The 21660-nt window shown below is 33.1% G+C and overlaps 1 protein-coding gene across 1 annotated transcript in view; it reads right to left on the bottom strand.

Moving 5' to 3' along the window:
* The window catches only part of LOC143085234 (WD repeat-containing protein 17-like), a 57899-nt gene extending 42792 nt beyond the window's left edge, over nucleotides 1-15107 (bottom strand). Inside the window, exons 1-5 of the mRNA XM_076261471.1 lie at nucleotides 15017-15107; nucleotides 10472-10600; nucleotides 8465-8873; nucleotides 7595-7846; nucleotides 6884-7173 (exon numbers count right to left, since the gene is read on the bottom strand). Of these exons, the coding sequence (XP_076117586.1) occupies nucleotides 6884-7173; nucleotides 7595-7846; nucleotides 8465-8873; nucleotides 10472-10588 (1068 nt within the window). The 5' untranslated portion in view covers nucleotides 10589-10600; nucleotides 15017-15107. The remainder of the gene's footprint in view (nucleotides 1-6883; nucleotides 7174-7594; nucleotides 7847-8464; nucleotides 8874-10471; nucleotides 10601-15016) is intronic.
* Nucleotides 15108-21660: the final 6553 nt, after the last annotated feature.

Raw genomic sequence — 21660 nt, 5'->3', positions numbered from 1 at the left:
AACATAAAAGTAACAATCAACATCATCAGGACAAAATATTCACTCATTTGCAATAGGGTTTCTATGTGTCCCTACAAATCAGAATAGTAAATAGGTTCACTTCTTATGTCTCTTAAAGAGGCATTGCCTACAATTTAGAATAAAAACATTTATAACAGCTTAATATGGAAATAATTTTTCATATAAAGAAGTAAGTAGTTTGATTCAATTTTGTTGAAATAAGGGCAATAACTTAACATTTTTTTTTCTTTTCAATTTTCATTAATATCTTTCATAAAGAAACGAAGGCTAGAGAAAAAAATTATTCGTTTTGCATTTTCCGATTTACTTAATACTTCTAAGGGGCATAACTCTTTCACAAATATTTGATCAGCACTGAATTTGAAACTGTCCAAGACAATGCTTAGATGGAGATTGTGCATGCATTCCAACCAGAAATACACACGAAATGAGGATACATCATAATGATATTCAGACATGGGGTATTACAAAGATGTATATTGTAAGGATCTTTTTTTCTTTTTATTTTGTTTTAAACAGTATATATAAAGTATATAAAATCAAATTTGGGAGTCTGAATAAATTCAGTAGGCTGGGATTTGGCAGCTAATACCCCTTTAAGCAAAAAAAAACATGCTTCATGTGTTGTCATTTATGACTGTTAGCAACCATTTATATTGCACTGAAATTAGAAATAATGTCCTGATCATTTATACAAAGAGCAAATCAATAATCATCTTTGCTCTGCTATTTTATAAGTAGTTTGTACTGAAACTAACAATACATGCAATGCATATGCAACAGCTAAAAATAGCAAAAACTAATTTAACTTCCATTAAAGTTTTGGTCCATTAAATAAATGCATCAACCTAAGTAAATAGTCTTCAACTGATAACTGTTTTCTACAATAAAAGCATCCACTAAAAAATAATCCTTTTTACAAAACAAACAAAATAATGAATTGTTCTTATTTAAAAAAGTTCAAAAGAATCACTTAAATTGGATCATCTGTAAACAGAAGCTTAATGGATATATTGTCTCATTTATTCAAATATATATGATTAATTTGGTAAAATTTAAAAAAAATAATGATATTGCTAACCAATAAGGTAAACTAAATTCATACTACATATAAAATCGTATATAAGTCTCATGTAAAGAAGTGATGCTTATTTGAGGAGTCTTCAAGATGAGTAAGGAAGTGCTACATGTTTGTGTAATGATAGTTTTCTTTAATATAACATTATGTCAAAACATTGATGACTACAAAAGACTGTACAATGATTTATTTGACAGCTATAATCCTGAGTTAAAACCAGTTCTAAATAATTCTGACAATATGAGGATTTCTATACTATTCGGCAATCTAGGAATAAACCATTTTGACGAGGTTGACGGAATATTATCACTATCGGCCAGCATTAATATGTCTTGGACTGACTCCTCACTTAAATGGAACCCTATCGATTATAACAACATTACAGAAATAAGTGTGTTTAAATCAACTGTTTGGTTTCCGTATTTATTACTTATAAACGACATACATAAGATTAAAACATTCGGCGCCAATAGTTTAATCAAAGTCTCTGTTCAGCATGATGGAAGTATTATTTGGATGCCAGGGGATATCATAAATTCAAAATGTCCAGCTAACATAAAGAAATTTCCATTTGATGAACAAGAGTGTTCATTGACATTTGTAGTATGGGATGCTGCTTGGCAAGTATTTCCACAACCTGCAGAAATTCCTTACACAGATTTTTATGCAACTCAGAACCCAGACTGGAACATTTTAAGTACAAAAGTTGGAATAAATCAGCTATTTGGGAATATGTCATATGAAGTCAAACTTAAAATAAAACGAGTACCGTTGTATTATAACATCCTGATATTTTTACCGATTACTCTTCTATCTTTATTGAATCCGCTCGTCTTTTTACTTCCCCATGAATCCGGTGAAAGGCTATCATATGGAGTGACTATCTTGTTGTCGTTTGTCATCTTTTTGACAATAGCGTCAGATAAAATACCAGCTACGTCAAATCCTATATCATTTCTCATAGTATTTATTGTCATGGTATTTACAACAAGTGCTATCATCATGTTTTTTAACCTGATAAACTCCTATTTTTTCCATAAACATCCGACTGAGATTAGAGGATTTCTACAATACACACTAAAGTCCATGTGTTGGAAACAGAGAAAGAACCAAGTTATGCCACTGCATAAAGATATCATTACATACAAAGACCTGGCATCAAAATCAGACAAAGTTTGTTTAGTATTGTCTTATGTTACAATGTTCCTTTTAATTGCTATATATTTTATTGTATTACTCTACTAAATGAAAGTAAATGATATAGATCTATGTCTCAACTGAAAAACAATTTTGATTGTATGTATACTGTAGTAACATTAATTTTCATTGTATGTATACTGTAGTAACATCAATTTTGATTGTACGTATACTGAAGTAACATTAATTTTCATGAGGTTAAAATTTTGTGGTGTTGTCTCTCAATAAGATTTGAAGGGGATTTATTTCATGGTTTCCTTAAATGTAAGTGGTATTATATGGAGGTTAAATTTTCGTTGGGGTTTTGATTTCATGGATATAATCTACCCACGAAATAAACGAAATAAAATCCTCCACGAAAATTTCTGCTTTTACAGTATATATTGGAGTTATGTTGTTAATGTTTCTATTGAAAAGATTTTCAAATGTTGCAAAAAAATTGTCCCTTTACGCATTTACAATTTGTTTCCAAACTTTTTATCTGTAGCACTTGATTTATAACAGAAATACTGGTTGTTCACACTATAAAAATTAGTAAAACTAAAAGAATTAACATATCTATACATACAGAAATTCACTGTTTTTAACAAATAACTTTAACAAGAAATACTGATGAAAATTTTTCTATTTACACAAAAACGTAACAAAAGTAAGGTCTAGGTCCATATATATACACAATCAAAAGCCGATTACTTGCATGTTTATTTTTGCTTGAAATTTCATGAATATGAGCACCTGAGTTACCTTCACTCTATTTTTTAGAAATGACATATTACAATGTTTTTTACTCATCATTGATATTATGTTGATAGTTAATAATTATAAAGCTTTATTACAACTGTCACATAAACTTATCATTAACCAAGAAATCTAGACATTGACCAATGAACCATGAAAATGAGGTCAAGATAAGATGAACCATGCCATGCAGACATTTACAGCTAACAATTCTTCCATACAACAAATACAGTTGACCTATTGCTTGTAGTTTAAGACAAGAGTGTACACACTGAAATGTCTCGCCTTCTTTACTAATCATTGATATTATATTGATAGTCCTAAAAAGTCCTAAATAAGAAGTTTTTTTACAACTGTCACAGAAACTTAATGTAAACCAAGAAAATATAACATTGACCTTTGAACCATGAAAATGAGGTCAAGGTCAGATGAACCATACCAGGCAGGCATGTACAGCTAACAATTCTTCCATACAACAAATATAGTTAACCTATTGCTTATAGTTCAAGAAAAACAGACAAAAACACAAGAACTTAACACTGAGCAATGAACCGAGAAAATGAGGTCAAGGTCAAATAAAACCTGCGCGACTGACATATAGATAATAAAACATTTCCATAAACCAAATGAAGTTGACCTATTGCATATACTATTAGAAAAAAAGACCAAAACTCAAAAACTTAACTTTGACCACTGAACTATGAAAATGAGGTCAAGGTCAGATGACACCTGCGAGCTAGATAGGTTCACCTTACAATCATTCCATGTACCAAATATAGTAGACCTATTGCATACAGTATAAGAAAAACAGACCAAAACACAAAAACTTAACTATAACCACCTGAACTTTGAAAATGAGGTCAAGGTCAGATGACACCTGCCAGTTGGACATGTACACATTACAGTCCTTCCATACATCGAATATACTAGACCTATTGCTTGTAGTATCTCAGATATGGACTTGACCACCAAAACTTAACCTTGTTCACTGATCCATGAAATGAGGCCGAGATCAAGTGAAAACTGTCTGACAGGCATGAGGACCTTGCAAGGTGAAAATGAGGTCAAGGACATTGGACATGTGACTGAAGGAAACTTCCTAACATGGGGCATCCATATACTAAGTATGAAGCATCCAGGTCTTCCACTTTCTAAAACATAAAGCTTTTCAGAAGTTAGCTAATGCCGTTGTAGCCGCCGCCGCCGAATCACTATCCATATGTCGAGCTTTCTGCGACAAAAGTGCAATATTGTCATTCTGTACATAAATTACAAATATCTCCGACTTTTGCTCGAATTTGAACTTATCTCAAACTTTATATTTCACCTGAAATTAACAAGTTACACTGCATTGAAGGGGATCCAATTTATCTTCAAGTGTTGCTATAGATCTTTTACTTAGACAAATTTATCAATGGTAAAGAGAGATAACTTGTGTAAAGTTTATTCTTGCTTTAACAAGTAAGATTAATTTGTATTTCAACAAGCAAGATTAATTTGTATTTTTCAACAAGTTAGATTAATTTATATTTCAACAATTAAGATTAATTTGTATTTTTCAACAAGTATTAAAGATTAATTTGTATTTCAACATTTTTCAACAAGTAACATTAATTTGTACTTCAACAAGCAAGATTAATTTGTATTTTTCAACAATTAAGATTAATTTGTATTTTTCAATAAGTAACATTAATTTGTATTTCAAAAGTTAGATTAATTTGTATTTTAACAAGCAAGATTGCTTGTATCTTTCACTAATGGATGTTTGTTATATATATATGTGTGTGCATGATTTGAAACCAAACATGAATATGAAGCTGTGAAACACACAACGTGACAACACAGTGATCAATTAATTCTTTAGTAAAACAATCGCTTAAAAATGACAAAGTTGCTGGACATAACAATGTGAAAAGTCTTGGTTAGTACAGGTAGATAATTGATATTTTATAGCGTGTCTTTCTATGTTGTGATGTTATACTATTGTTTCAGATAAGGGTAAAGGTTTGGCACCATTAAAACATTTAAACCTACTGCAATTGTTTGCACATGTCCTAAGTCAGGAATCTGATGTTCAGTAGTTGTTGTTTGTTGATGTCGTTCATAAATGTTTCTAGTTTCTTTTAAAAATTTTATATATATTAGACCATTGGTTTTCCTGTTTGAATGGTTATACACTAGTCATTTTGGGGGCCCTTTATAGCTTGCTGTTCCATGTGAGCCAACACTCCAAGTTGAAGACCATACTTTGACCTATAATCATGATAATAGTTTACTTTTATAAATGTGACTTGGATGGAGAGTTGCCTCACTGGCAATCATACCACATCTTCTTAAATCTAGATAATGTCAATAAGAACAATTGTCAAGTAATAGAAATAAAATCCATTTAAATTCTTAATAAAGCTTAGTGAGCTTGACACAATGCAAAAGACCTGTCTCATTTTCTTGGCAGAAAAAAAAATTGGAATTTCACACAGACATTATGCATTGTTTCTAATACATGTCAACCATGTTCTTTGCATTATGTTTTCTGTTCTCTTGTTTCGAGTTTAAACCAATTCAGATATGGCATCATGCATAACAAATTTCTTCATCTGCCTCACTGCTTTGGGAACTAGATTTTTTGTTTAGAAACCCTTTTTATAAATCAAGTTTCCTGAGACTATTTCCTCTGTTTTACAACATTAACTCTACATTTAGAAAACTCAAAAATCATTGGGAAATTATTAGTAAGAAAATAGCTAAGCTAAAACATTAGTAATGGAATCCTACTTCTTTTTTACCTGATAATTATTTCTAAAATATCAAAATTGATTCAGATACCTTAACAGATTTTTACCAATTCATAGATCTATCAGTCTTTAAACAATTGATATAAATGTTGTTTTGGCATGTATCCATAGTATTCATAATGTTTTGTGAACAGAAGAAATTGTTAAGCCATCTTAATTTAATAGAATTAGTGTTAAAACATGTGTTTTAACCTAGCTTTTTCCATATTTCATCTAAAAGTAAATCTATTTAAGATACAACTCCAGGAAGGGTCATACATATGACTCATGTTAAAATGAAGCATTCATGAGCTTTTTTTTTTATATCTGGATATGTACTTATGTTAGTGAGTTACATTTAACATGTTTTTGTGTTTTCTTTTTAACAAAAATAACATGATTCTTTGGCATATTAAAATAAACATTTTTTCATAGCTTGTTTTTCTTTTAATATTTCCTTGCCTTTATAGTGACAATTCATCTGAATTTACTTTGAAATTTAGTGAAGCATACGATTATTTTTAATTCAATTATATTTTAATGATGCATTATAGAGGGGGTGCAAAGAGGGGATACTCTCTTCCACCTCCCTTTTTAGCTGTCCACCCCTCATTATACAGTTAGATACATTATTAATGGTGTCTTTTCTATTAAAACAAAATTGTCTGGGGAAAAATTTAAATTATCATGTTAAACTTTTTTCATTTTCGTCCTGTCAAAATTCCATTGTATCTAAAATGCACAACAATTAGAATGCTAGGTAGACTGTTTAAATTGGCACTAAAATTATTACAGTATAATATTTTTAACAAGGACTAATACAGAAATTATGAGTGTAAAAATGCTAAAGTATCAAGTTTGTCATTATAAAAACTTGCATTCATAATTTCAATACATGTAGTAAAATTTTTGCAATCACATGTATAATAAATTTTGCATGTTTGCCAATGTTAAATATTTCACAATGCAATAATAAATAAATGTATTAATTTCTCAATTTACAGTATATATTTCCAGATAACCCATATACATAACATCACAACCTAAAAAGCATAAACAAAAAAATTACAATTACCTCTTCTCGTAAAAATTTCCACTTCTTTAGTCCAAGATCATACAAGCCTACTCCCCCATCATGGAACGTACACAGTATTTGTGCTGGAGGTACAGCGAAATGTGCCTGATTGACCAGTGCAGGAGAGTCAGCAGCACTTGTAGATGACACATGACCTTCTCTATCTTTAGACTTCATTATTTTAGTCGTTATGGCTTGTAAAGCATGTATACCGGTCTTTTTTATCTTGATAGTTTCTATTGGTTTAGACATAGAAACATTCCAAATTCTTAAAATTCCACTTCTAACATCTGAAAAATCAAAAGAAAAAAAAGAAAGATTAAATATTTACAAAAAATATTTTTTTACGTCTTCAAAAATTAGAAAATGTTTTTTATAACTCTTGGGTTTAAACTTTCCTGACTTAAATTACCATGTTTTCTTTCTTGAATGTCTCCTTAATTTTGGTCTACACATGTTACTAATTGATGTTTCAATATCTTTCCTCAGTATCTCCTGTTACCTTAATTTTCAAATATTTAAATTTCACTTAATTTCATTTTAAAGATACACTTGTATCAGACTTTTTGGAATTTATCATTGTTTGTTCCAGAAATCGGAATTACAGAGAATCAAAATTTGGTTTATGAATGACTTTTATAAATATGCTATCTTCATTTTTCTGTAGCCTGATGTATTATACAATAATTTTAACTTAAAACCTAAACCTACCACCAGTAACAAATATCCCAGGAGCGTTATTTATCCAAGACATAGCACTAATACTAGACGCAGCACTAGGTGGGGTAAACTTCATGATAATTGACTGTGACTCTGTGTCAATCAGTCGTACACCAGCTCGGACATTACACATTATTAAGTAGTCTGTAGACAGAGGGTCCCACTGTAGACTTGACACTGGGTCCTCCACCTCAGAATCATCTTCATCTTCAGGTCCTAATGTATTCTTGTAACTTTTACCTCCTACAAACAAGACAAATTGTTAGAATTAGGAAAATAACACTTCCTACAAATTTATATCATCAGAATCCTATAATGACCACTCTTGGTCATGTTTCCCTTGTCATGCTTTTCAACATTTATTTGTTCCACCTAACAGAAGTTGCACTGGAAAATTTGTTATAAAAAGTTGCACTGGAAAATTTGTTATAAACAATGTCATAATAACTGTTACTGCTGGATTAAATATTCTTTAACATTTATTTCGATAGAATGAAATTACATTTTTTTCTATTTAGAACTTCTATTATGAACTTCAAGGAACTTTTAATTTCTGACACCTTAGCATTTATTAATAGTTATTAGTATGTAAATAAAGGAAACAGTAGTATACCGCTGTTCAAACTCATAAATCCATGGACAAAAAACTAAATCGGGGTACCAAACTAAAAATTGAGGGAAACGCAGTCCTTTATTAGATCTAACAAAAACTGTGTTTTTTATATCCTTTATGGATTTACTTTTTGCTCTATATCTTTCATTATTATATCAACTATATTCTCGAAAATTGTAAGAAAATATGTTCAAAGATTATAAGAAAAAAAATCCTATATTAATATAGTTTACATTTTAAATACTAACCTACATTACAAATAGATATTGCACCATTCTGATGACCAACAGCTAGCCGCCCTGTATTCTTAGGATGCCATCTCAACAACAAAATATTTGAAGGAAACCCTGAAGCTTCCCTACATGTTTTTATCATCAGTCCATCCTGGAATTTCCACATTTGAACAGGTCCTTTCCCACCAGCAAAAGACAAGGTATCTAATTGGTCATAGCACCAACCAATGGCTTTAGGTGTGTCAGCTGTATCCATTCTAGCAACCAGTTTTTGATTGGCCACATTCCATATAATAACCTTTCTGTCAGCTCCAGCACTTGCTAAGAGGTCAGGGTTCCTTGGGTTAAAGGCTATGGCTGTTATAGTTTTCTTGTGCTCTGACATGATGGAAACCAGTCTGAATTCTTGGAACTTTCGATCCAACTAAAACAAACAATTTAGTTTATAAAAACTATATATGAAAGGCTAATAGTTTTGTGCAATGATAGCAGTACTTGTGTATTGATATGACTTAAATAATACACTCTGACATATAAACAGGTTTAAATAACTAAAACAAGTATAGCATATGAGCTGTTTAGGATAGAAATCGACTGTATGCAAATGAATATCAATATATCTGTTAACTTATTTTATGTTGAAAAAAATCTTTTTGGAAAGATTGTAACTGTTTGAAAATTTGATTATTCTAAGAACCAGAAAGAAACAGACCAAAATTAATTTTCATTTCTTATTTGAAAGTTCCAACATCAGTCAAAGTCTTGTACATGTACATATTTACATGCACTAGCATATAAGGTAGATTTGTATCTGAGGCAACTCATATATTAAACTCTACAAAAGTTGACATGCATTCAGTTTAATTGTTCTGTAAGGTTACTTTGGTTTAAATCTCTCAAACATTTCAAATATTTTGTTTTTCAAATTGTATTAGATAGTATATTTAGGAATGTGTTTTGCACAGGGAAACTATACATAAATGTTATTTTCAAATTAATATAAAAATAATACTAAAACATGTAGACATTGGGCAAATTTGACCAATCAGACAATTTTGTTTGGATGTTTGTTTTACAATTTTTTTTTTCAAAGTATGACATAATTGATATACATTCTAAGTAGTTTCCCTTTTGTTTCTTGACTATGATTTCCAATAAAGAGAAGTAATTACTTTTAATAATGTTTTACATTTTTGTATGTCTTTAAGGTGGTACCTAACACTACAGAGAGATAACTCTGTAAAGTCAGCTAAACCTTTTAATTACGTTGTGTTGTAAAAGGAATATTTAAAAGCTTCTTAATGATCAAAATTGGTTTTTGTCAAAGTGCTATATAACCAGTGTAATTTTTCTGACAAAACGGTTGGTTCAAAATTTTTGAAATTTTTTATATTTTTGTTTAAGGGTCAAAGTAAATACTTTGGCAAAATTTTAGGAAAATTAAACGAGCCAAATTAATTTTAGTGAAAGTGTTGGGTACCACCTTGAGTATGTTATTTAAAACGAAGAATTGTTCAAATTATAAGAAAAATACAAACATTTTGTAAATAATGTTTAGTGTCTGCTCTTCAAAGTAAATCATTATTTTTCTGTGCAAGATGATAAAAATAAATAATTTTCAGTAAATGTCAACCTTAGAACAAATTGGTTTCATTGATTATACAGGATGTTTTAAAACAATCTCAAAAGACAAAGCCATATACATATAAAATTAGCTTCGCATAAAAAGCAATATAGAACGGTCATTATAATAATAGCCCTTGGATATAATCAAAGGATCAATACAATAATCTATTAACATGAGATAAGTAGCAATATACTACCAGATAAATATTAACATCATTATTCTGAAAATTGACATTCTAAAATCATTATTTTGAAAATTGCCTTCTACAGAATTTATATTAAACAGATTGATAGCTATATTGATTGACTTGATGGTTTGCTTAACATCCAGTGGCAAATATTTCATACATCTAAAGAATAAAACTGCAACCTCAATTATAGTATTTTTTAGTTTACCTGATAAATATAGACACATAGTGTGGCACAGTAAACAAATCTGTCCCCACTGGCGGCCACAACGTCCACATTCCAGGGTTGACAGCCTGCGGGAAGTAATCCAACCTGTTTAGCCATTCTCTTCCAATTCTGAAATATTCAATCACTATAACTTACATGTTATTTATAAGAAAACATTCTTGCTGAAAGCACCTCATATTTAATACGAAGACATTTACATAAACTTCTGATAACCACCAAATAATAATTACACTTCAGTTTTATCTATGACAATGAAATCCCAAGAAATCACAATTACTAAACCACCCATGGTACTTAATTAGGAAATGTATGGAGATACTGACTTGCATGTTTATATCTCATCAATATAATCTAACAATATCTATTGTTGACCAAAAAATCAATCGGACAATCACAACAAATTTCATTTTTATTATAAGGCCATTCAATTTAAAAAGAATCAATCTAAACTTTAATGCTTTTAAAATGACAAATAAAATTACATAAGGTAAAGGTAACACTAACATGTGTTATAAAGAGACAGGTATTATAGATATTACAGACAAACCATAAGAGTGTAAAACTTTTGCACTTTTCCTATAATTCTAACTAATTTTTATGAATAATATACATTTCAGGACTGATGTTATCTTGTCTCTGAAGAGGAATGGAGGTATTAGGGTCATGACACTCTGACTTTAATATTTAACCTTCAATTTGCATTTTCTCAAACATAAAGTATGATTTCTGATTTCACAAAGTGCTGAAAGTATTCAATAAAAGACAAAATTTAAAAGTACATGTAGGCCAGAGGATGTCTGCATGAAAAAAGAAATATTAAAACATTAGGTCATGTAGGTGATTGAGGCTTAGACTCAACTGTTGAAAGGTAATAGCTATGTGTAGTTTAAAATGTAAGCTTTATTAACTATTATGAATTTTCACAGGGATTTAGCAGTGGAGATAAAGTCTAGTTCTTCACAAAATTTGGCAAAGTTGTCTGCTTTGTTTTTTGAAAATAGTAAACATATTCAAGTAACAAATAATGATTTACATAAAAGGCATTATTAATAAGGAAAAACAATGAGGTCAATCAATTGATTGGAATTTGCAGGTGCTCTAATTAGTTTGTGAGTCAAAAAAATGTCTGACAAAATTCTATGGACAAAATGTATAATGTTTCACAACAACATGTAGAAAGGTCTTTTCTATGCCATCACTACCACATTTATTGTGACATCGTGAATCTAGAAATACAATTTTGCATTACCTCAACTTAAAAACACAAATACATAGAAATATCAAATAGAGTTGAAAATTTAGTAAAACAAGACCGCTGAAATGTCTTGCCTGTTTTACTATTAACCATATTTGAATTATATGCTGATATTCTAAAGATAAATTTTTACTGAAGCATCACATAATATAAACATTAGGAATCATCTCATTCATCAGTAAAAATGAGGCCAGGGTCAGACAATCCAAGCCAGACAGACATGTATGCTTACGATCATTCCAGGTATCAAATATGGTAGACCATATTTCCTATTATCCAAGGTCAAGGTCAAAGTCAAAGTCAGATGAACCCTGTCAACAGACCAATACACCTTGCTATCATCAATGATCATTCCATACACCAAATATAGTTGAACAATTTAATACTAATAGTATACCAAACCATGAAAGCTTAATATTGACCTAATAACCATGCAAATGAGGTCAAGGTCAGATGAACCCTGCCAGACAGACCTCAAAAGTATACAAAAATAGACCAAACAATGAAATTCAAACATTGCATGACCAATAGACCATGGAAATAAGGTTGAGGTCAAGGTCTGATGAGCCCTGCGATGTACACCTCACAATCATTCCATGGATGAATCAAAGTTGACATATTGCTTATATAGTATCTGAGAAACCAGAGGCGGATTAAGAGGGGGGCCCAGGAGGCTGGGCCCCCCCCTTTTCTGGGAAAAATTTGGTTGATTATCTAGAGAATCACTGAAGCATGACTGGAGTGGGCCCCCTCTTAGACTACTTAACATTTATGGACCATGAAAATGCCAGACAGACATGTACACTTTACAATCACTCCATTTACCAAATAAAGTAGACCTATTCCTACTTTGTATTCATGTACAATATATAGTTATTCTATTACTCATAATGAATGAGAAAACACATGACAAAACAACTAAACTTAAATTTTTACAGCAGTCGTTGAACCATGAAAATAAGGTCAAGGACAACTGACATAAATAAATAGCATACAGAAACTTCTAAACATAAATCAAAGATGTAATAATATAAATTATGGAGCTACCACGGGTTGAAGTCATAAAACTTTGTTCAGTGCTTGGAGCACAAAAATCATGCTCGAAACATGAAATCTGACATTTTGATTGGTTGATTTGAGTATGAGTTCTAATAAATTGCTTTGCCAAGCCAAGCTGTATTCAATGGCAGAGGTCCAACCCTGAACAGTTGGGGCAAATATGGACACAATATTTGAATATCTGTGCTTAATACAGGTCTGAATTTGGATTGAAATTAAATATTTTACACATAATAGGTTTCTGACACAGAATAACTGGGTTTTTTTTGCTTTTGAGCAATACACTATTCTGTTGCGAATTGACCCCCTGTTCCTTGAAGAAAAAAATGTTCTCTTGAATTTCTGAAATTTTGAGGTGAAAAAAAATGCCAAACACTTACAATTATGTAAACTACAAACAGTTTAATATGAGTGGATGACATCAAAATAGCAGGAGATTCAAGCTTCAATGTGTAAACTGGGCACAGAGCAGTATACTCTGAATATTTTGGAAAAATATATATAGGCTTCCGCCAAGATCATGAGAGTTGACAATAGTTATTTTAAAGGAAAATCATGATCTTCTTTTATATGAAATTTGCCACTGAAAAACCATGTTGAATACATTGGATTAAAGCTCAGGTTAGACATGTTAGATGTCATGGATGTTGTATCATATCTTTATGGTATTATGAATGTTCAGATGAGGGAAGATTAGGAATCCGACTAAGGACTAAGTGAGAGAGTGTAAAGTACAAGTACCCGGCCACGTCCACTCTGACTGTGCAGTATTTGTTTTTGTGTCCATCTAATGAGTTAAGATTTTTTCAACTGAATTTTATAATTCGTTCTTATGTTGTACTATTACACCACTGTCCCAGGTTAGGGGGAGGGTTAGGATCCTGCTTACATGTTAAACCCAATCACATCCTGTATGTATGTACCTGTCCCAAGTCAGGAGCCTGGAATTCAGTGGTTGTTGTTTGTTTATGTGTTTGTTTTTCATTCATTTTTGGTACATAAATTAGGCTGTTAGTTTTCTCCTTTGAATTGTTTAATTTTACATTGTAATTTCAGGGCCTTTGATCATTTGTTGATAGTTAACTATGCTGTATGGACTTTGGTCATTGGTGAAGGTGACCTATAGTTGTTAATTTCTGTGTCATTTGGTCACTTGTGGAGAGTTGTCTCATTGACAATCATACCACATCTTCTTTTATCTACTGTGACATTTATTTATTCCATTGAAAATTTGACTTAAAGTCGATATTTAAACCTGTAAAGTGAAAGACACATTGATATCACTATTTGTCCACCATTACTGGACATCACAGAGGTTCCCACTATTTTTTATGTCACAATAGAAAATATCTGATACTTGCTGATGCCATGAAAGAAAGATGGATTATTTGATTGATTGGCTGTAGAAAAGATATATTGTATCTGAATCTTTACCTACGTAAACTGGGGGTTTTGATGTAGAAAATTGAGAATATCTGGTAGTATAAATAAGTTGGTCGTAACGCAAAACAGCCTTTTTGCGTATTACTGTATTTACGCTAAAGGTACGGTAGATATATTGTGATTATACTGGTTGACAATAATAGGTCGTCATATTAGAATCAAGATTAATGCACAGTCGCACGTATCAAAAATGTTTTTGGGCGAAAATATTTGCTACATGTAGTTAACTGGTATACATCATACATAGTGTTAACAGCGAAGGGCATATCATACATTTTTTGGGGGGGAATACACCTTAACGCTAATCCCGGCTGCTTGAACTTTTGACGCATACAACAATCACTTTTCCATTGTGGTGTCAGATATTTTGTTTTATGATGTCAAAATTTTACCGGAACCTGTGTGATATCCAGCAATGGCGGACAAATAACGATAAGGTGTATTGATAATTGATATACTGATACAGACAGTAATAAAATTCATTGCTGTCTTTTGCATGTTTTGAGCAATATAAACCAAAATCCAATAACAATGCATATCTTCTTTGAAAACAGATCTATCACTGCCATACTCTGTCAAGTTTGTGAGTTTAATCATACTTTTTAAGTTTAAAGAAACCCGTAATTTCAATCTAAACTTGATGCCATTCCAGTAAGTTTCGAAAATTATACTAAAACATGTGCTTTTTATCCATTATCAGTGAGTTCTTCGTGGTATTTTCCCGGTGAAAGATATTTTTATGGAAGTATATATCATAAGAAACATACGTAGTCAGTTATAGTGTCAAGGATAAATCATTTTATCGACGTAATAGGTCCTTCCAATTTAGCAGACCTCGGCATCCATTTTTACCCTTGTTTACCTTGCCAGCAAGTCATGTGACCGCTTTCACTTTTCCTTTTGAGAAAGCGGGAATTTCAAATATGTTTAAGATGGCTGGCGCGTTTTTCGAACAGAACAGCGGTATAGTACTGTTGCCTTTATTACAATCCATATAACGATTTTAATAATTTGTCAAAATAAAGTTTTAATCATGCTTTTTTTTTTTAAATATAATAAAAAGTATGACTGTATCACACAGGCACTTGTTTCTATCCATTGGAAGACCCACTATCAACGTATATTACGAGCTCGTTGATAGTGGGTCTTCCAATGGATAGAAACAAGTGCCTGTGCTGCATCATGTGTATGGGTTCACCTGACTTTTTTTTCACGCCGTTGGCAAAATTGTCAGATTTTTTACCTAAATATATTATGCATGGAAAATCCAATTTTCACGTTGTGTTAAAACAAAACTACATCGTAGAATTTAATGATCAAATGTAGGAAGATATATAGCTCTTACATTATAACATGCTTTTAGATAAGAAAATGAGAAAATGGAGGTCATCGAACTTCATATGTATTCTTGCTTCACGGCATAATTGAAAAAGGTTAATTAACAACACTTTCTATCTGTATCCGGGATCTGTATCTTTATATTTTCTGCCAAAAATCTTTCATTTCCATTGCAACTCGCCTAAAGGGTTGTTTAAACTCGTCGGTACTTGGGGAAAATCGGAGAAAATGATAAAATTCAATAACGTTAGCAGAAGCGGATTTAGAAGTGAGGCCCAGGGTGCCCGCGTCCCCCTCGTCTGGGAAAAATTTGGTTGGAATCACTGAAGCATGACCTACGCAAGTCCCCTCTTAGGCAGTCAGTGGACCGACCATCCCCACTTATGAAAATTTCTGGATCCGCCACTGGTTAGCGGGTAATGTCATTTTGTTAACATATTCGTATAAACGTATACCTTAGATTGACAGACGTTGCGACCACAATGTCTGAGCCACCTATAAAAAATGATATCAACTTGTAGCACAAGAACATGGCAACAAATTTATAAAAGTAGATGTATGCTTTGTTGTAACAACTTTCGGCACTTAGCACACTCCCGAGAATCTATCACAGTCTTGTCGGTCACTTCCGTTTTATAAAGAGAACAACTTAGTCATGGAATCGGTGGACAAACTATTTATGCGATCCCCTGGCCAATAGATAGCTGCAGAAAGATAGCATAATACTAGGGCAACAAACTTATAACACTAAAGTTGTGCTCTACTATAAACTTGCCGGTACCTAGGAAAAAATCGCTGAAAATGATGTCATCCAATAACGTTAACAGGACCGGTAATGTGATTTTGTTAACGTATTATTATAAGGGCCATTATAAAAAAAAACACGCAAAACTATGTTGTTTGGTCTTTTTAAGTCAAAAGACATGAAAATATATCAAAATGTATCAAAATAACACTTGCATATGTTAGATATGAATGTTTTGTGATACACTATATACAGTTTCAGGGGCGTATCCAGCCATTTAAAAAGGGGGGTTCCTAACCCAGGACAAAGGGGGGGGGGTTCCAATTACATGTCCCCATTCAAATGCATTGATCGTCCAAAAAAAGGGGGGTTCCAACTCCCGGGAACCCCCCCCCCCTCTGGATCCGCGCCTGAGTTTACAGTATGAAATGTTATAAAAACATCCTTAATGATTCTGACGATTCTATCAAAGGATGACATAAAATTGTTAAAATTGAAGGAACTCTTCATTTTTCCCTTGCATATTACTGAAAAAAGTTGCTACCATACTATAGAATACACATTTAATTGTTTTAAACAATGACATCCTTTTTCCAAATAGTCCTTCATCTAAATTTGCACTCTTTTTTTTATAATGACCCATAAACGCATACCTAAGATTGACAGACACAACATTTGAACCACCTATAAAAAAATGATATCAACTTGTAGCACAAGACCATAGCAACAAATTTAAAACAATAGATGTATGCTTTGTTGTAACAGCTTTCGGCATTTATAGCACACTCCCGAGAACCTTTGACAGTCATGTAGGTCATTTCCGTTTTATAAGAGAATCTATGAATGTAGATAAACTTTTTTTGCGATCCCCAATAGATAGCTGCAGAAGGATGGCATAATGCCAGGGCAACAAACACTAAAGTTGTGCTCTGCCTATAATCTCGACGGTACTTAGTACAAATCGGAGAAAATGGTAATGTCATTTTGTTAACGTATTCCTACAAACGCATACCTTAGATTGACTGACGTTGCGGTCACAACATTTTAGCCACCTATACAAAATTGATATCAACTTGCAGCATAAGACCATAGCAACAAATTTATAATAGTAAGTATATGTATGCTTTGTTGTAACAGCTTTCGGCATTTAGCACAGTCATGCATTCCCGAGAATCTATGAAATTAAAGTCGTGTCGGTCATTTCCGTTTTATAAGAGAATCTATGAATGTGGACAAACTATTTATGCGATACCCAATAAATAGCTGCAGAAGGATAGCATAAGACCAAATATCGAATCAATATCTTCATGCATGATGAACAAAAAAGTGTAAAAAACTAATTATTTGAGTAAATTTCTAGTCCAACTGCAAGGACCATAATTTTGCACAAAAGCATCATACCAGAACAAATTCGAACTTAATCTGTAACTTGTTATAATGAAAATATGATACCAAATATCAAGTCAATATTTTCAAGCACAAAGAAAAAAGTGAAGAAGCATTATTTGCCGGACTGATGGATGGACAAGACGAACAGAGTTCAAACCTAGAACCACCTTCGTCTTCGCCAGAAGGGGATTTAAAGTTGCATTATTTTGATTACGCCCTTTTGTTTTCTACACATTAAATATCATCAATTACTAACAACTTCCAGGTTGAATCTGATACCGCTACAAATAGTTTATGTCACATGAAGTTTCCATATGTAGTATGTTATGAATCTTCGTCCTTTAATCATGGTAATAGGAGCATCATCCTAGGTTGTAATGTTATATCATTGGTAAAGATTTAATAGCTGTATTTCCTACCCAATGTCCATAACTGGTCTTACTACCAGAAAGCTAACCTTCTCTCAAAGCCATGACTGGTCTTACTACCAGTAAGCTAACCTTCTCTCAAAACCATAACTGGTCTTACTTCCAGAAAGCTAACCTTCTCCCAAAAACCATGACTGGTCTTACTACCAGAAAGCCAACCTTCTCTCAAAACCATGACTGGTCTTACTTCCAGAAAGCTAACCTTCTCTCTAAATCATGCCTGGTCAATTACTACCAGAAGGCTAACCTTCTCTCAAAACCATGACTGGTCTTACTACCAGAAATCTAACCTTCTCTCAAAAACCACGACTGGTCTTACTACCAGAAAGCTAACCTTCTCTCTAAATCATGACTGGTCTTACTGCCAGAAAGCCAACCTTTTCTCTAAATCATGACTGGTCTTACTACCAGAAAGCCAACCTTCTCTCTTAATCATGACTGGTCTTACTACCAGAAAGCTAACCTTCTCTCTAAATCATGACTGGTCTTACTACCAGAAAGCTAACCTTCTCTCTAAATCATGACTGGTCTTACAACCAGAAAGCCAACCTTCTCTCTAAAACCACAACTGGTCTTACTGCCAGAAAGCCAACCTTTTCTCTAGATCATGACTGGTCTTACTACAAGAAAGTCAACCTTCTCTCTAAATCATGACTGGTCTTACAACCAGAAAGCTAACCTTCTCTCTAAATTATGACTGGTCTTTCTTCCAGAAAGCTAACCTTCTCTCAAAAACTCATGACTGGTCTTACTACCAGAAAGCTAACATTTTCTCAAAATCATGACTGGTCTTACTACCAGAAAGCTAACCTTCTCTCTAAATCATGACTGGTCTTACTACCAGAAAGCTAACCTTTTCTCTAAATCATAACTGGTCTTACTACCAGAAAGCTAACCTTCTCTCTAAATCATGACTGGTCTTACTACCAGAAAGCTAACCTTTTCTCTAAATCATAACTGGTCTTACTACAAGAAAGCTAACCTCCTCTCTAAATCATGACTGGTCTTACTACCAAAAAGCCTACCTTCTCTCTAAATCATGACTGGTCTTACTACCAGAAAGGTAACCTTCTCTCTAAATCATGACTGGTCTTACTACCAGAAATCTAACCTTCTCTCTAAATCATGACTGGTCTTACTACCAGAAAGCTAACCTTCTCTCTAAATTATTACTGGTCTTTCTTCCAGAAAGCTAACCTTCTCTCAAAAACTCATGACTGGTCTTACTACCAGAAAGCTAACCTTCTCTCTAAATCATGACTGGTCTTACAACCAGAAAGCCAACCTTCTCTCTAAAACCACAACTGGTCTTACTGCCAGAAAGCCAACCTTTTCTCTAAATCATGACTGGTCTTACTACCAGAAAGCTAACATTTTCTCAAAATCATGACTGGTCTTACTACCAGAAAGACAACATTCTCTCTAAATCATGACTGGTCTTACTACCAGCAAGCCAACGATCTCTCTAAATCATAACTGGTCTTACTACCAGAAAGCTAACCTTCTCTCTAAATCATGACTGGTCTTACTACCAGAAAGCTAATCTTCTCTCTAAATCATGACTGGTCTTACTACCAGAAAGCTAACGATCTCTCTAAATCATGACTGGTCTTACTACCAGAAAGCTAACCTTCTCTCTAAATCATGACTGGTCTTACTACCAGAAATCTAACCTTCTCTCTAAATCATGACTGGTCTTACTACCAGAAAGCTAACCTTCTCTCTAAATTATTACTGGTCTTTCTTCCAGAAAGCTAACCTTCTCTCAAAAACTCATGACTGGTCTTACTACCAGAAAGCTAACATCTCTAAATCATGACTGGTCTTACAACCAGAAAGCCAACCTTCTCTCTAAAACCACAACTGGTCTTACTGCCAGAAAGCCAACCTTTTCTCTAAATCATGACTGGTCTTACTACCAGAAAGCTAACATTTTCTCAAAATCATGACTGGTCTTACTACCAGAAAGCCAACCTTCTCTCTTAATCATGACTGGTCTTACTACCAGAAAGCCAACATTCTCTCTAAATCATAACTGGTCTTACTACCAGAGAGCTAACCTTCTCTCTAAATCATGACTGATCTTACTACCAGAAAGTTTACCTTCTCTCAAAATCATGACTGGTCTTACTACCAGAAAGCTAACCTTCTCTCTAAATCATGACTGGTCTTACTACAAGAAAGTCAATCTTCTCTCTAAATCATGACTGGTCTTACTACCAGAAAGCTAACCTTCTCTCTAAATCATGACTTGTCTTTCTTCCAGAAAGCTAACCTTCTCTCTAAATCATGACTGGTCTTACAACCAGAAAGCCAACCTTTTCTCTAAAACCACAACTGGTCTTACTGCCAGAAAGCCAACCTTTTCTCTAGATCATGACTGGTCTTACTACAAGAAAGTCAACCTTCTCTCTAAATCACGACTGGTCTTACTACCAGAAAGCCAACCTTCTCTCTAAATCATGACTGGTCTTACTACCAGAAAGCTAACCTTCTCTCTAAATTATGACTGGCCTTACTACCAGAAAGCTAACATTTTCTCAAAACCATGACTGGTCTTATTATCAGAAAGCTAACCTTCTCTCAAAACCATGACTGGTCTTATTTCCAGAAAGCTAACCTTCTCTCAAAAACCATGACTGGTCTGACTATTAGAAAGCCAACCTTCTCTCTAAACCATGACTGGTCTTACTACCAGAAATCTAACCTTCTCTCAAAAACCACGACTGGTCTTACTGCCAGAAAGCCATTTTTTCTCTAAATCATGACTGGTCTTACTACAAGAAAGCCAACCTTCTCTATAAACCATGACTGGTCTTACTACCAGAAAGCCAACGATCTCTCTAAATCATAACTGGTCTTACTACCAGAAAGCTAACCTTCTCTCTAAATCATGACTGGTCTTACTACCAGAAATCTAACCTTCTCTCAAAAACCATGACTGATCTTACTGCCAGAAAGCTAACCTTTTCTCTAAATCATAACTGGTCTTACTACCAGAAAGCTAACCTTCTCTCTAAATCATGACTGGTCTTACTACCAGAAAGCTAACCTTCTCTCTAAATCATGACTGTTCTTACTACCAGAAATCTAACCTTCTCTCTAAATCATGACTGGTCTTACTACCAGAAAGCTAACCTTCTCTCTAAATTATTACTGGTCTTTCTTCCAGAAAGCTAACCTTCTCTCAAAAACTCATGACTGGTCTTACTACCAGAAAGCTAACCTTCTCTCTAAATCATGACTGGTCTTACAACCAGAAAGCCAACCTTCTCTCTAAAACCACAACTGGTCTTACTGCCAGAAAGCCAACCTTTTCTCTAAATCATGACTGGTCTTACTACCAGAAAGCTAACATTTTCACAAAATCATGACTGGTCTTACTACCAGAAAGCCAACCTTCTCTCTTAATCATGACTGGTCTTACTACCAGAAAGCCAACCTTTTCTCTAAATCATAACTGGTCTTACTACCAGAGAGCTAACCTTCTCTCTAAATCATGACTGATCTT

The sequence above is a fragment of the Mytilus galloprovincialis genome, chromosome 8, assembly GCF_965363235.1.
Source record: "Mytilus galloprovincialis chromosome 8, xbMytGall1.hap1.1, whole genome shotgun sequence".
Classification (NCBI taxonomy): Eukaryota; Metazoa; Mollusca; class Bivalvia; order Mytilida; family Mytilidae; genus Mytilus; species Mytilus galloprovincialis.
Note: the sequence above shows the minus strand (reverse complement) of the source record. Positions and strands in the feature narration are given on the sequence as shown.